The 15,600-nt window shown below is 36.1% G+C and overlaps 1 protein-coding gene across 1 annotated transcript; it reads right to left on the bottom strand.

Annotated features, from left to right (window-relative positions):
- Positions 1 to 381: 381 nt before the first annotated feature.
- Positions 382 to 3,079, bottom strand: LOC129801735 (fibrous sheath CABYR-binding protein-like). Its single transcript, XM_055847029.1, has 2 exons — positions 1,044 to 3,079; positions 382 to 983 (listed from the first exon to the last, which is right to left on the bottom strand). The coding sequence occupies exons 1-2, from the start codon at positions 2,811 to 2,813 to the stop codon at positions 747 to 749; spliced, it is 2,007 nt and encodes a 668-aa protein (XP_055703004.1). The 5' UTR covers positions 2,814 to 3,079; the 3' UTR covers positions 382 to 746.
- Between the last annotated feature and the right edge of the window lie 12,521 nt (positions 3,080 to 15,600).

Here is a 15,600-nt window from a genome sequence, read left to right as displayed (position 1 = left end):
TCTGAAAGGAAGCTTTTGAAATTTCACATGATTATACATTGAATGAGAAAGCTTTCGGCTTTCGCAGTTTATTATGGCTCTGGTCAAAATTGCAACACGGTTGTTTTATAATTTATGACTTTGACTTAATTGTTTTTTTTTGGCCAAAATTAGCATGCATCAAGGGTTATTAAGTCAAGCATTAAAAAGACATTGTATACTCATTTCCAGCTTGTTTAAACTGATAGTCGAATTGCGATGAGGTATTTTGAGTGACATAAATATATCACATTTGCCATTTCACGCATACTTACCATCAATTAGAACATGTTCTCTCAAGCACGTAAATCAGTCTCAGAAGTTACCAAATATTTTGAGTGTGTGTAAAAGTAAAAGACATGGTAATTTGTTTGTTCTTTATTTGATCAAAGAATGAATCTCGCGTTATACTTCCGAAATACTTGGGAGCATCTCGAAATCACACAAATAATAAATTATAAATATTGGGATTTCATCGACCTCGGGCATTATTGAGGTCGTCAAATAAATAAAAAGGCACGTGATTTAATCTCTCTCTCTCGTGAGCTGCTAATGGCATTTCTTTTCGTGAAGAAAATTAATTTTAGGAGCTGCGACCTTAGAACACCTACAGTATATTTGTCTTTTTTTTGCGATGAGCCTAACTAGTTTATAGAGAAGTTCTATGACCTAAAACGCTTAAGATAAGGGATTGAGTGGCAGGGGAGCTAGGGGTGGGCTAAAGGGCTTTAGGGTTCCTCTTGGGCCTCTGGCGCTGGCGTTTGCGTGAGATCTTCGGCGGGTTTGGGCTCTTCGGCTGGGGAACTCTGAGGCTCCTCAGCTGGGGAACTCTGAGGCTCCTCAGCTGGGGAACTCTGAGACTCCTCAGCTGGGGAATTTTGGGTCTCCTCGGCGGGTTTGGCCTCCTCAGCTGGGGCAGCTGGAGCCATATCGGCAGTCAGGGCCTTCTCAGGAGCTGGCTGTGGCTGTTGGTTGCCCGAAATAAAATTCTGGAAGTTTTGAATGGGCCTCTGAATGGAACTTACGACACTATTAAAGGCGTTCTGGATAGGATTCTGGTTGGCTTGCTGTGCTGGGGCATCGTCACTTTGGGTAGCTGGGGCTGAAGCTGGTCGGCTGATAAAATTTGAGAACTGTTGGAGGAGATTGGGACGCTCTGCGGCGGGTGTAGCATCATCAGCAGGCTTATTGTTGGTTGGTCCACGAATTGCCTGAGCCAGAGGATTTTGAGTCAACAGGTTACCTAAGGAAGCCTGGAAAGATTGGATGATGTTTGGGTTGTTTGGGCGTGTTGTAGTGGGCTTGTCCTCAGCTGGGATTTCATTCTGCCGTGGAGACTCCTCTGGTTCCACAGGACGACCTTCTTGGGGCTGCTCTTGTGGTTGCTCCTGAGGTTGTTCTTGAGGCTGTTCTTGAGGCTCTTGGGGTTGCTGTTGAGGCTGTTCTTGTGGTTGTTCCTGAGGTTCTTCGGGTTGCTGTTCAGGTTGTTCCTGAGGTGGTTCCTGAGGTTGTTCCTGAGGTTGTTCCTGAGGTTGTTCCTGGGGCTGTTCTTGAGGTTCTTGAGGCTGTTCCTGTGGCTGTTCCTGAGGCTGTTCTTGTGGGTTTTCTGGTTCCTGGGCATCTTCGCTAATAGGCTCTTCTCGTCCCATTTCCTTGGGCTCCTCATCGAATTTCTCTTCTGGATTTTCTTCAACTTTCTCATCCAATTTCTCCTCTTGAATCTCCTGTGGTTTCTCTTCCTCTCGTTCTTCCCGAATGGGTTCTTCACGACCCATTTCTTGGGGTGCTTCAATGGGCATCTCCTGTGGCTTCTCCTCAATTTTTTCCTCACGTTGAGCCTCTGATTTCTTTTCCTCATTCTCCATTATCTCCTCACGGAATTCTTCAAGAATTTCAGGGATTTTAGCTTCTTCAATAATTTTGGGCATTTCAGGTTCACTCAGTTCATTTTCAGATATATCTTCGGGCCTCATCTCTTCACGCTGTTGTTCCATCACAATGTGCTTTTCCTCTGACATTTGCTCTTCAGGAATCCTCTCAATTTCACGTGTCTGTTCTCGAATTTCCTCTGGCCTTTCTTCAGGCAGTGCTTCAGACTGAGGTGCCTCTTCTAAGGGTATTTCAGGAGCAGGCTCTCTAATTTCTTCCATTGTCATTTCTGGCCTTTGTAGCTCTTCATTAGGCATCTCTGGCCGTTGAGGTTCCTCAATGGGCATTTCAGACCTCTGTGGGTCTTCCATGGGCATCTCAGGCCTCTGTGGTTCTTCCATGGGCATCTCAGGCCTCTGTGGTTCTTCCATGGGCATCTCAGGCCTCTGTGGCTCTTCCATGGGATTTTCAGACTTTTGTGGCTCTTCCATAGGCATTTCAAGTCTCTGTGGCTCTTCCATGGGCATTTCAGGCCTCTGTGGCTCCTCCATGGACGTTTGTTTCACAGAATTCACCACATCAACCTCCTCTACTTCCATGACAGGTTCCTTGATAATTTCCGCCACAATTGCGGGCACTACTTCCGATTTCACAACTAGAGCCTCCTCGGGGAGGATCTCCTCCACCACCATCTCCTTAGCACCATCCTCTAGTGCCACAGGGATCTCATTTGTGGGTGCCTCGGGTATGATCTCCTTCATCGCAGGAGCTTCAACGAGGCTCACTGACTCCTTGGCATCCGCCAGGGGAGCATCCTGAATCACTTTTTCCACTTCCGCGACAACTTCTCGGGCATTTCGAAAAATAGTGGCCCCATTCACAACACCCGAGAGTGTGAGGATGGCTAAAACACCAATAATTCGCATTATCCGTTAAAAGAACAAGAAAGACTCAAAATTTGAAATTCAAGAATCACACAAGACGATGAGACGCAATCGCGGCAACTTGTGGGCTCAGACTAAATTATCCAAAAGGCACCCAAGGCATTTTATACGATCGCCAGCCATTGACCCGTTACTTCTTTTATTGCCCACTGGCCAGCCATCGCACTGCGCCACGATCGGCTCTGACCACGCTGATGGTGCAGAAGATCGCACCACGATCGCATTCTAGGATCATCGCGCGAAATCATCTATTGGTCAGATTCTCACCCATAAATGGAAAAATACCAATTTTGATCTTATCTGAGAAGTTCTTCTTAGAAGATCTATTTTTAGATTTTCGCGATCACCCTTGATATTGCGCCCTTCTTTTTATATTCATCTTTAGAACAAATTAAAAAAAAATGGGTGGCGCCAAATTTGAGTCAAGGTTGCCCGAAATATCAAAGAGTTTCTCTCACGATCTAGTGATTACGGATGATCAGTAAATTGATACTTTTTGATAATCACCCAAGAACAGTGATAATTGAGTGGAATTTCGACTGCAAATTTTCACATCAGCATCATTGGTTGTTTTATGCAAATATCGCGAAGCGGTGATCTTTTCGTGGGGACATCGCAGATGAATGACCTCAAGATGCTTCTTTTGAAAATTATTTCAAATTGAGGGTATCAAAGAAAAGTATCGGTGCATTTGGGGAAAACCAGCAATTTCTGGTAGCACTGCTGTGTTTTGAATGATGGCTATATCGGCGCCAAAATAACATATCTTACAGTGTGGTACCATTTAACTGACAATTTCTGGGTTTTCTTTACTTGTTGGATTACCATCAAAGTTTGATTCCATTTTATATTACATCTTAAATATGCCAGGGACATTTAGCTTCTACTACCTTATCATAAAATGAGTTCCATCGGGAAAACGATTCGAGGGAGACTTTTTCCATTCAGTTGAATAAACCTCAGTCACGTTTCATTCAAGCAGTTCAAGAGGAATATTATTTTTATTCTTACTGTGTTATCACACTTGCGCATTAAAATTTTAATATGATTCACATTAATTGTCGCTGGTGAGAGTCCAAATGTGAAATTTGTGTGTTTGAATCATTTTATATTCAAAATTTGATCTATTTGTTGATAAAAAGGTAGACTTGGCCCGCAAAATTTGATATAAATTGATTTATAGCATTAATGCGAAAAATTAATGCGATTTTCCCTTTAATTTTTTAATGTGAAAAATATTTATGCTTTAGGTGAATTTAAACTTATTTTTGCAGGCCAAGTCCACTTCTTTATCAATAAGTAGAAAAACCCCAAATATTAAGTGACTCAAAGACACCAATAACATATTTGGACGCTTACAAGCGACAATTAATGTGAATCACATTAAAATTTTAATGTGCAAGTGTGATAACGCCGTTAGGAATACTTCAGGAGATAGTGGTTCACTCAAATTTATTACACACGAAAAAAAGTATTTCATTTAATTGTTCATAAATCTTTTGTACTTTTTTTCACAAACATTGTTCTAACATGATCATTGATTGACAGCAGTTTTTGTTCTTTTAAAAACATTTGTTCGTACATTTTTGTTTGTTTTGCAAAGCTTTGGAAATAAATAACAAAATTTAAATAACAAATTAAGTCTTCTTTTTAGGTATGCTTGCTTGTAGTTAACAACAAAAATTTAAATTAAGGAAGTAATTTTGAGAAGTAATTGCATTTAAATTGAAAATTTGTCACAAATATTTAATCTTCTATAGGATTACCAAATTTCAATACACGCATCGAAAACATATTTTTACAGCATTTGAATTTACATTTACTGCGTTTATTTACATTCACCATCAGAAAAAATGTCATTAACATTTTCTAAATACACTAAAAAAAAATTAAATAAAAAAATGTACCGTCGTTGCGGGTGACTTTGCACTCGGGGGGTGACTTTGCACTCTGCTGTTCGTGAGAGTTTGAACAATTCTAGCACTTATTGATAGTCTTGGCCGATCCGGTCTACCATGTCAAAGTATATAGGGATATGTTAAGTACCAAGTAAGATACAATGATCCTCAAAAGGATTCTTGTAGTTTGAGTAATAGTCAATGAAATCCTAGTATAGGTATTTTGTCAAAAAACGACTCCGTGAAAAAGTTATCTGAAGATGCAATTCCAAAATCGATTTCAGAGAAGTAAATTGCCCAAATCTATTCTAAATTTATCTGGCTAGAATAATCCACTTCGATTTTGTTCATTACTTTTAGTAAATTCCTTTTTCACTATAGTCTTCCTAAGAACGCATGATTTATATTATAAAATTGCATATAATGGGCTTTCTTAAGCTTTATTATAGAAGTATTTGGCTAAAAATTATCCAATTTTTTTTATAACTTAAGATAAAATGACCGAGATCTACAAGATGGTGTAGTCGCCATCTTGATTTGACGATTCTGTCCGCCATTTTGAATAAGTGTCAGAACAAAGAACTTATCCGATTGAGCTGAAATTTTAGTATGTTCTGGCTGATGTCAAGTCCTTTTCAGAACATATATAAAATCCGACCTAGGTCAAGCGATTGTCTGGGTACTGGGGCTCTAAGTTCAAAATTTTGACATTTTCATTAATACAGAACTACGGAGAGCTTCTTTTATCGAAACCATAACAAAAAAAGGCAGTATTATCGTTAGGCGATGAGATCTAAATAACAAACAAAAAGAAAAGTACTGTTTTTCTTTATAACAGCATATTATTTGAAGGTCTGAAAAACTGTTTTTGCAAAGATGAAAAAATAAAAAAATAAATAAATGCACTTTTCATTTATTTTTTTTTAATTATGTAAGAGTAAATAAATATATAAAATAAAAGCCTCAACCATTTCTAATGGTTACTGAGGAATTTCGTTTAGGTTTTAAAATTCAGGATTAGAAAATAAAGATTGCCAAAATATGAATATTTCAAATTTTTAAACTTTGAGCCTCTGTATCAAAGTAAATACTTGATATCAGCTACAACATACTAAAATTTCAACCCAATCGAACCTGTTTTAGATTTTGACAGTTATTCAAAATGGCGGACAGAAACGTCAAATCAAGATGGCGATCATGTCATCTTGTAGATCTCGTGCATATTACCCTTAGATGTGAAGATCTTCATTGTCGTTTATTATCAGAAATTATTGATTTTTTAGTATTTATTAAAAAGTGCAAAGTCACCCGCACCTTATTCCCAGTGCGAGCCTTTTTTCTTGATATTTTTAAACATAGTAAAATTTTATAAAATTAATGCTAGTGGCACAAAATCCATTCATTAACAACTGAATACAAATAATTTTACTCAAAAACCCCCCTCCCTTCACTTTAACTATCCACTTTTAGAGGGCAAAGTTGAAAAACAGCGAAAAAACGTGCAAAGTCACCCGCAACGACGGTAATCGCAGTAAATGTGATTTTTGTGCCCAAGAAGCAATATTTTCTTAATATAGTCTTGTAGAATTCCCTAAGTAAGACATTATAGAACCAAAAATCATTTTATTTGCTTATATCGCTCTTGGTTACATCACTGGGATTACTACAAGTAAAATTGCGCACTATTAAGGATCTTAAGAGCTTTCTATAGGATTCTTTAGGAATTTCAACAGAAAATTCTCATTTTAAGTCTTTTAAAAGTGCACTTAAAGACTTGTCTGATACTTGGTTCTATAAGACATCTATTTTGCTTCTTGGGTGTATGACTGTCTTGAGACGATCTTACCTCGGTCCTACCTGATAGAGGGTTATAGGGGGCGTGGTCTACATTTTAGTAAATAAATTTTAGTAAATTCTAATTTGAAGTATAATCCAAGGATATTTGAGTTTTCAAAATTACAATTCCCGATTTCGAATAGAATTGTATAGTACAATGTAGTTGACGCAGAGATCTTTTCGAAATTTTTTCTTAGCTCATACGTTTTATTTTCTAAACAAAAAAAAATGCGTGTTTTTCAATGCACTGCGCACACGGTTGTAGACGATTAAATAATTGCAATCTTTAATTTTGAAATGTTGTTTTGTCGAAAATATCAACAAGTTATGAGTGATGCCTCAGGAATTTTCTTGGGGTAATTATCACAAGGTGGGACTCCTAAATTTCTGTATGTTATTTGACAAAATAATAGCGGTCAATGGACCTCTCTTCCATCTTGGATAAGATATGAGGACATAATTGCTTTAATTTGTGGTAAAATGGTCAGGAATTTTGAAATGCGATGATAAAGTAAAAAATCTATTTTTAGACATCTTTGTCCAGTATCGAATGCAACTTAGTCCATCGAGCATCCGCTGTAAATTGTGCTTCTTTTGATTGTATTTTTTTCGAGAACTTTCTGAGGAGATAAACTTTCAAATAAAATAGTTTTGCATAATTTTAACATACGCAAAAGAGTTCAAATTCAAATGAAGAGGATCATTTAGATGGGGTTCACCCAAAAAAAAAGCTGCGATATAGATTTCTAGAGAGAGAAAAGAATTGCAAAATTGAAAATTATACCAAACTGATGGCTTTGTGCAGAAATAGAAAGACGATGGACGAGAAAAAATGTATTAGATATTGTCCAAAAGAAGATAATATTAATTAATCTTCTTGGTGTTTCGCACCCATAAAATTTTTTGGTTGAAAATATGTTAATTAACCACGGTATAAAAATTTTAAATGACACCGCAGAATTGCAAGAAGTCACTCTTTTCTCTTTGGACATCTCCTAACGGTGTCTCGGACAGTCTCGTGGAGCCAAAAAACACATCTCTTCTCTAGAAAAAAGAATATATATACAAAACAGATATGAGGGGATTCAAAATATCCCGCAGAGCAAGAATCTCGAGATTCGTTTGTATAGTAAAAGCACTTTTTTGCTGCTTCCTCATTCTAACGCTTCTTGAACCGTCCGCTATCAATCTTGTTGTTCAGTAATTGGGTTATTGACGCTCCCCTAACTGCTAGAACAAAAAAAGCATTTAAAGGAAGAGATTCAGCAGAATAATGGCTATCTTTGAGATTTTTATTATTCTGCAGAAAGAGGCCATTGAAGATTCTCCTTTCACTTCAATCAATTTGAAATTTGACTATTCTGTCTTCTTAGGGCACTGTATTAATAGTTTAGCCTCGATCTTAATAAAGAAAGGTCTTTCTCTTTTACTCAAACAGCGAGAGTGTGAAAATGTAGTGAAAAAAGGAATATTTTCCGAAATTGATAAAGAAAAAAATTTTTGAATGAAAAATGATGATGATGGAGCTTAGAAAGTAGTTTCTAAAAGAAGTCAGCAATCGATGCAATATTCCTAGCGAATTGATCAATGCAGGTAGATGGTAAAAGAGTAGAAGAATGAAGAATGGCAGGTTCTAAAGTTGGCTGGCGAGATCCCGATGGTAAAACCAGAAAATCTATTTATAGCCAGAGATAGACGAGGGCGCCGTCCATTTAGAGCATACCCCCAAAGGCACCAGCCAGAAGAGTCTGCGGCGGATGGAATTTTGCTGGGCAAAAGGTTCACAAGTTCGTGCACAAGTCATTGGCCACGACACAACTCACTTGGCGAGTCGAAAAGGCATTTGAGAATAAGAATATGCTCCCAGTGCAACCGGTTCTCGAGAGCACCTTTGCGCATCTTCAAGTGAAAATGTAAGTTGCGCCTCTTTTTGCTCTCTCTCCATAATGCAATGTCTCTAAGAACACAACAAACCCATCTCCAGCTCAAGATCTCTCAGGCAATTATTTTGTGCAAAATTGCAGGGCAATTTATTGGATGAAGGTCTTTATGGTGTTTAGCACTTGGAGGCGATCAGGAATTTTCGGTGAATTTTGTGAGAAAATATTACCTAAACACTTTATTCACTTTTTCATTGGAAGAAAATATATGTTTCTCATTTTGTCTTATATTTAATAAAGGAGCAATAAAATTACAAGTATTCGTGGCTGTATAATTAAGCTTCTTTATGAAGAAATTAAATGCATACCGCAAAAAAAACAAACATCAAAAAGTATCAGTTTAGCCGATTTTTAAGAAAATCTCAATAATAATTAACTATAAAAAAGCCTTATGAGATTTCTTAATGTTTCTGTTAACTTTAAGAGAGCAAATTTAGTCAAAGCATCTGAGATTATGTTAAATCTTATGAAATTATCCTAACGATCCTATCTACTTTGGAATGTACAAAGTGAATATTTGAATACGAGTAATGGTAAAAAAAGAAAAAGAATTTTAATTAAAATATCTTGAGTTCGTTTGATGCCTTTGACAATATAAAATAATTGCGACCGTTTAAGAAGTGACATAAGTAGTCTTTAAGAATGTCACATAATAGTTCTGAAAGGATTCTACAAGAGCATGGAGAGAAGCTTGCATATTTACATAGCTTTTCATATGTTCGATAACATAGAATATCGTAGACGATTGGATCAGCAACTGTGCTAACTGTTTTTGCTTTGTGTCTGCATGCGTTTGTACAAAGAGAAAAGTTTTTCGTAAAGAATTAATTAAAGTTCGTAGGAACTGTATGAAAATCAACAAACATGGAATCCAAATTGTCTTTCAATTTGAGATTCGTAACAAAATGTCTACCTCTATCACCATGCAAAAGTTTGTCAAATATGGCCTCTACACACTAGAGAAAACTATGTCTAATTAGACATAAATTTCTCTAGTGTGTAGAGGCCATTAATGGCTGTTTGTGAGGTGAAAGGGGAGGACGGGGAGGAAATAATTCTCATGTTGTTTTATTGTGAGGGGGGTCGCCTGAAATTCAAAGTCAATATCTCTACCCTTTAGCACTTAAATTTTACTGAAAATTTATAAAAGAAAGAAGTTTTGAGACACTGATTTCTTAATTTACCATCATGGGCAGACCTCAATATTAAATACCAGTGAAGATGAAGAATGTACATAGAAGATATTCATCACTGTATCTTTATAGTAAGTTTATTTCAGAAAGAAGACTTTTTTGGGACATAGGGAGTACTTAACAGCTAGTCCTGTACTTCACATTTCTTAAAAAGAGCAATAGATTAAAATTAAACTGTGATGGGAAACATTCAAAAAAGTTTAGTTGTATAACCCTTTAAAGACGAGACGCTCTTTAGGGACCGAAAATCAATAATAAAAATGAAACCGATAAACCATAGTGAAACGTCTTACATCTAACTTTGAAAGGTCCAACATAGTCTAATTCGGTGTATTTTCTGCTTCTGTGGACGATAGGAACAAAAATATGCCAAAAATTTAAATCAATTTTCTAACAACACCAATGAATCATAATTTTTGTTCTTGTGAGAGAAATCCGAAAAAGTTGAAGTAACAATCCAGAAATGTTAATTTTACTCTACAGTATTGATCGGAAATCGGTGTAAATATTACCCTTTTTAGGTGTATTAGGGGTTAAAGGTACCCTTTTTCATGTTAATTTTATCCTTAATAAGGTGTAAAATTAACATTAAAAAATGTTGATGTATTTTTATACCTAAAAAGTGTTAAAGTTACCAGGAAAAAATGTTAATCGCACCCTCTTTTTTTCTCAGTGTATGAAAAATATTATGTATAGTTATTGTAGTTTCTCGTGCCGAAAAGTTATTACTTAAAAAAATAGAAATATGAAAAAAATAGTAAAAAAAAAAGTTCATCAATGGCGGTAATTTGAAAATTCGTCACTTTTGAGCTGAAATATTTATAATATAACAAACATCTGGATATTTACAAAAAGGGGTGGCAAAGCGTCCGAGGCTTTGCGAGCTGCTCGAACTCCCGAGAAAGAGCTCTGCATTATATTTCTTTTCGCAAATTTGTCTGGTGCATATAAAATTATTGTCGAATTAAATTTGTCTATAAATCACCTCAAAACCATCTTGAAGTTGAAAATTGTTTAAGAAGAGCGTGTCAAAAAGTCATTAACCGTTTAATTAATTAATTGACCAAATCGGGTGAAAATGAGGCATTTGACCTTGAATAATTCAAGATGGTGATTTTTCCGGTGAAAGGTGTCAAAGGACGAAATGTTCAGCTGGACTACGTCCAAAACATTACATACTATACATACTATACATTACTATAACATTCTAATATTCCTTGCTTATTGTTTGTTTCCAGCTTTTCCATGGATTTAAAAAATATTCAATGTATGAAAAATGTTTACAATATATAACATAAATAAATAAAATACAAACAGTTAGGAACTGTTATGCTTGACATTCTTCAAACGCATTAAACTTTTTACAATCCAAACTAGTTTATGAAATATTGAACGATGAAAATCAAGATAATTATTAATAGTTCAATTAAAAATTAATTACTTTCCAACTTGTTATCACCTGAATTATACGTTGAATCACATTAAAATAATTTATGCTGCACAAACTAGGTACATCAATCAATTGCTAACGTTAAAATTGACATAACTGGGTTAAAATCAGCGATGACTTGAGGGGCTATCAGCAATTCAATATCGCAAATTTTTGTAAGCTTTTCTGCATTCAAAATCAAAAGGGACAGATAATCCTAACCGGCTTATTGTAGGTGAGATTCTTAATGTGAGCTAACTCGGAATGCATGCAAATTCGATTTAGAGCTGAAGTTGGGGTACGCCATTCAGTTATCTTGAATCAAATTCGTGAAATTACACAAATTTTGTATTTAAACCAAAATATCAAAGATTTGGATGGAGTAACAGAAAAGCGATATATGGGTGAAATGTAGACTAGAATGTTCTCTATAATTTTGCCGTAGAACTTGATCTCATCGATTAATCAGAAGCCGAGATAATCGAGGTTTTTTGTTTCTGAACTCGTTTTTTCGACCAGATCGCCCCAAGTGTTCATTTGATGAACTTCAACTATATCAAAGAATTGTTGTATTTTGTGAGACTTTCCATTTAAAACCCTATTTTACGTGTCTTGGTCGAGAAGAAGTAGTCAAATTAGCATCTGAGTGGTTTCAAAGTGTTATCATGGGAAAAATCAATTTTTTCACACTTAAACGGCAAAATCGGACAGATCGCATTATCTGATCGAAAAATGATGTATGGACGAAATGTAGAGACAAATGTCCTCTACAATTATGTCGAAGTAATAATCAAAATCGGTTAAGGACGTGTCGAAATAATTGAGGTTATGTGATATTGAAATTGGTTTTTTGACTGTAGTGCCCCTGATGTTGGTCCCACGAAGTTCAAATGTTTTAAAAAGTTGCAGCATTTGGTGAGATCTTTCGTTTAAGCCCTTACTCATCAAAATCGGTCACATAGAACTGGAGATATGATTTTTTGAATTTCGTGAACTTTGACCCCTCATATCTCGGGTCAGGGGTTATCGATCGACTTAAGTATTTTTGTTTGGTAGGTATAATCAGCGGCTACAACGTACTAAAATTTCAGCCCGATGTATAATGGAATTTCTGAGTTATTTAACTTAGAAAATTGAAAAATCTTGTTTTTAAAAAAAGCGCCCCTGGCGGTGGTTTTATGAACTTGTGATGTTAGAAGGAGAAGTGGCATTTCACGAGAGCTTTCCAAAACGCCCTCACTTTTTAAATTCTGATAATTAGAACCGGAGTTATGGCTATTTTAAGAATTGTTTTTTGGATCCTTATTGCTCGGGTCAGGGGGTCGGGGGACCTTAAGTTTGTTATTGATCGAAAGTCCTAAGGCCCAGCTATAACATACTAAAATTTGAGCCCGATCGATGCCATAGGGGCGGAGCCATTAAGAAAACAAAAAAAATGGGGGTATTCAAAATGGCGGAAGGAGGGGTGGGGTGTGGGGGTCAATGCACCAAGTTGCAATTTTCATACGATATATAACCTTTGCCGAAAACCGCAAGTCGATATCTCTTTTAGTTTAGGAGCTATTAAGCTACAAAGAGCGGCCGGCCGGCCGGGAACGTAACTTAGCCCCCCATATATTCGTGTTTAGGTAGTGGCGAAACACATTTTGGCCAAGTTTGAGCGCGATCGGACGACATGAAATTTTGTTACGATTATAGTAGGTGAGATTGTTAAGAATCTCACCTAATATAAACATAGTTGGAAGAGTTAGAATATTAGGATCATTGGCTACATGAATAAATAATGTTTATAAAAAAAATTCAGCATTTTTAGCGAAGCTCAAAATGCGACCAACGTCGCTTGGAAAAAGTGGTTCAAGTTCGAGAAAAGAAAATGTTCAGGCCATTAAATAATTCACCTCTTGTGGCTATTGCATGAAAAATGTGTGTAAGCAAATGAACAGAAAAAAATAACATCGTGATATATATAGAGGAAGAAAAAAATTTGCAGTTCGCGGGCACACGACTTTGAGGTCAGTGTCAGTAAATGAATGTCTTAAGAGGCTCAGCCACCAGCCATCGATCTCTTCCGGCAATTTGTGGCGCCAATTTTCTAATGTCTATTTTCGGCTCTTGCAATCTCCAATAAGACGAAAAAGTCCAAAATATAAATTATCTCTCACACTACCTTGTTAGATTCTTTTTTTAAGTGGCTCTCTGACCAACTTCGAAGAGGGCCTCCAAAACAACAATTTCACCAAGAAAGAGAGACGAGAGTACAATAACATCGCCACAAATGAGCCACAGAGTAGGGCTGAGTAACTCATGCGGCTTTTAAAAGTATATTTAAATTATTTCTACTTTTGTTATTTCACCGGAAACTTCATCGATCAACTGATAGAGTTTGTATTTATTGATGGAGCAAAAAAAAACTTTGCAGAATTTTGCAATATATTTGGGAAAGCTCAATAAATTCTATTCGAGTACAAAAACATCCGGTTCTTTTTTAACTGCTCGAACTCCAAGAAAGAGAGCAGTTTTAACAATCGTGTTTTTTTTCAACTTTTCTCCATCCTAGCTGTCAAACGGTAAGAGATATTGACTTCCGGTCTTCGGTGACCCCCCTCCACAAGTCAACATTCTCTATCGAACTAACTTACCCAAATAACTCCCCACCCCTTCTATCCCCTCCAAAAACATGGTTTTTTGACTTTGCAAAAAATTAGCCCTGGCGATTTCGTTCATTTTTTGGATATGTTTTGGAGGTAGTCCAGCTGAACATTTCGTGGTTAGATATCTTTCATCGGAAAAATCGCCATCTTGAATTATTCAAGGTCAAAGGTCAACCGTCCTGGAGGGCCTAATTTTCAACGGATTTGCTTAAATTTGAACTTTTTTGGAAGGGTTTTTAATTCTGAATCCTACTGCATCGGTCACAATCGGTGATGGATCGGGAAAGTAACGGTAATAGCTCTATTTTGAAAATACTGTTTTTCGCACTTTTTCAGTCTTCTGACCCATATAAAATTCAAACGGTAAGAGATATCAACTTCCGGTCTTCGGTGACCCCTCCTCAAATGACATTATCTCGAATTTAACCTCTTTATTTTCCCTCCTTCCCTTTCATGCGTTCCCTAACCCCCAAAAATAGGTCAAAAATGATGTTTTTCGAAGTTTGCAAAAAATTGGCGCTGGATATTTCATTAATTTTTGGATATGTTATGGAGGTAGTCCAGCTGAACATTTCGTCCTTAGACACCTTTCACCGGTAAAATCGCCATCTTGAATTATTGAGGGTCAAATACCTCATTTTCATCCGATTTGTTCAGTTATTTAATTAAAAGGTTATGCTTTTTTTGAAACCTTTTTCTTGAAAAATTTTCAACTTCAAGATGGTTTTGCAGTGATTTATAGACAAATTAAATTCGACAATAATTATGCACCAGAAAAAAATAGCGAAAAGGAATATAAGGCAGAGCTCTTTCTCGAGAGTTCGAGCAGCTCGCAAAGCCTCGGACGCTTTGCCACCCCTTTTATAACAGTGGTATACCAATTTTTTACATGAAAATAAATTTAATGCAATTTAAATAAAATTAAATTAAGCTGTAGGGGTAGCTACCTTCGGACAACTCAAGCTTCGGACAATTGGACTTTTTCTCTATGTTCCTTATTATTCCCATAGCCCTTTTCTGAAATTTTGAGACATTGGACTAGCTATTAAAATATAATATTACAATGGGCAAAATTCATTTACAACACATTGAAAAAAATGCTTTGTGCGAAGCATAAATCGTCCGGAGGTAGCGCGCTTTCCCTACGATCTACGACTTGAATACCGATCACTCCAATAAAACAATAGAAAGCCTGGTTCAGCGACTCTATCACGAAGAAGTATATAAGATGGTAAGTTTAATAGTTATAGAGAATCCTCGATTCTTCGATTTTTTAAATTACCATATTTATTGAAGTTAGTCAATGGGTGAAAACTCATTCAAGGATATATGTATGAAAAATCCAATAAAAAAAACTTTGAATCCCCATACAAAAGCGTATAGAATTATCAAAGAAGTCTTTTAAAGTTTTAAAAAATATTTACATAACATAAAGGAAAATATTCATGATCCAATCTTAATTCTTTTTTAATCAATTTTTTTCAAAGCAGTTACGTGAAAGTGCCCCTTACGGCAATAACATAAACCTAAAAAGTTCATAAAAGTTATAGATAACTCCAATTGCCTTCTAAAATCTGTAAACATTTTCCGATGCCAGATTTCTAAAAAAAAAAGAAGAGAAAAAAATGTTTGTACAACAAGATTTGTTTTAAACTTATGCCCAACGCACAATAACTTTTGTTTATGTTTTCAAAATTTCCTATGAGAGAAAACGAGATAACTAGATCTCTGTTTCATTCGTTCTCATTGACATGTCAAAAACATGTTTACAAAATAAAAATTATTGTGCGTTGGGCATTATACGACCTTAGATTTCAGAAAG

Source organism: Phlebotomus papatasi, chromosome 2 (assembly GCF_024763615.1).
Source record: "Phlebotomus papatasi isolate M1 chromosome 2, Ppap_2.1, whole genome shotgun sequence".
In the NCBI taxonomy this organism is placed as follows: Eukaryota; Metazoa; Arthropoda; class Insecta; order Diptera; family Psychodidae; genus Phlebotomus; species Phlebotomus papatasi.
This window is presented reverse-complemented; position numbering and strand designations above follow the sequence as displayed.

Bases quoted from the DNA above. Each gene is read 5' to 3' on its own strand.
- LOC129801735 (XM_055847029.1), bottom strand. From the start codon at position 2,813: ATGCGAATTATTGGTGTTTTAGCCATCCTCACACTCTCGGGTGTTGTG. The intron at 984-1,043 runs GTAAGTTCCATT...GGCAACCAACAG, and splicing joins AGAACGCCTTTAATAGTGTC to CCACAGCCAGCTCCTGAGAA.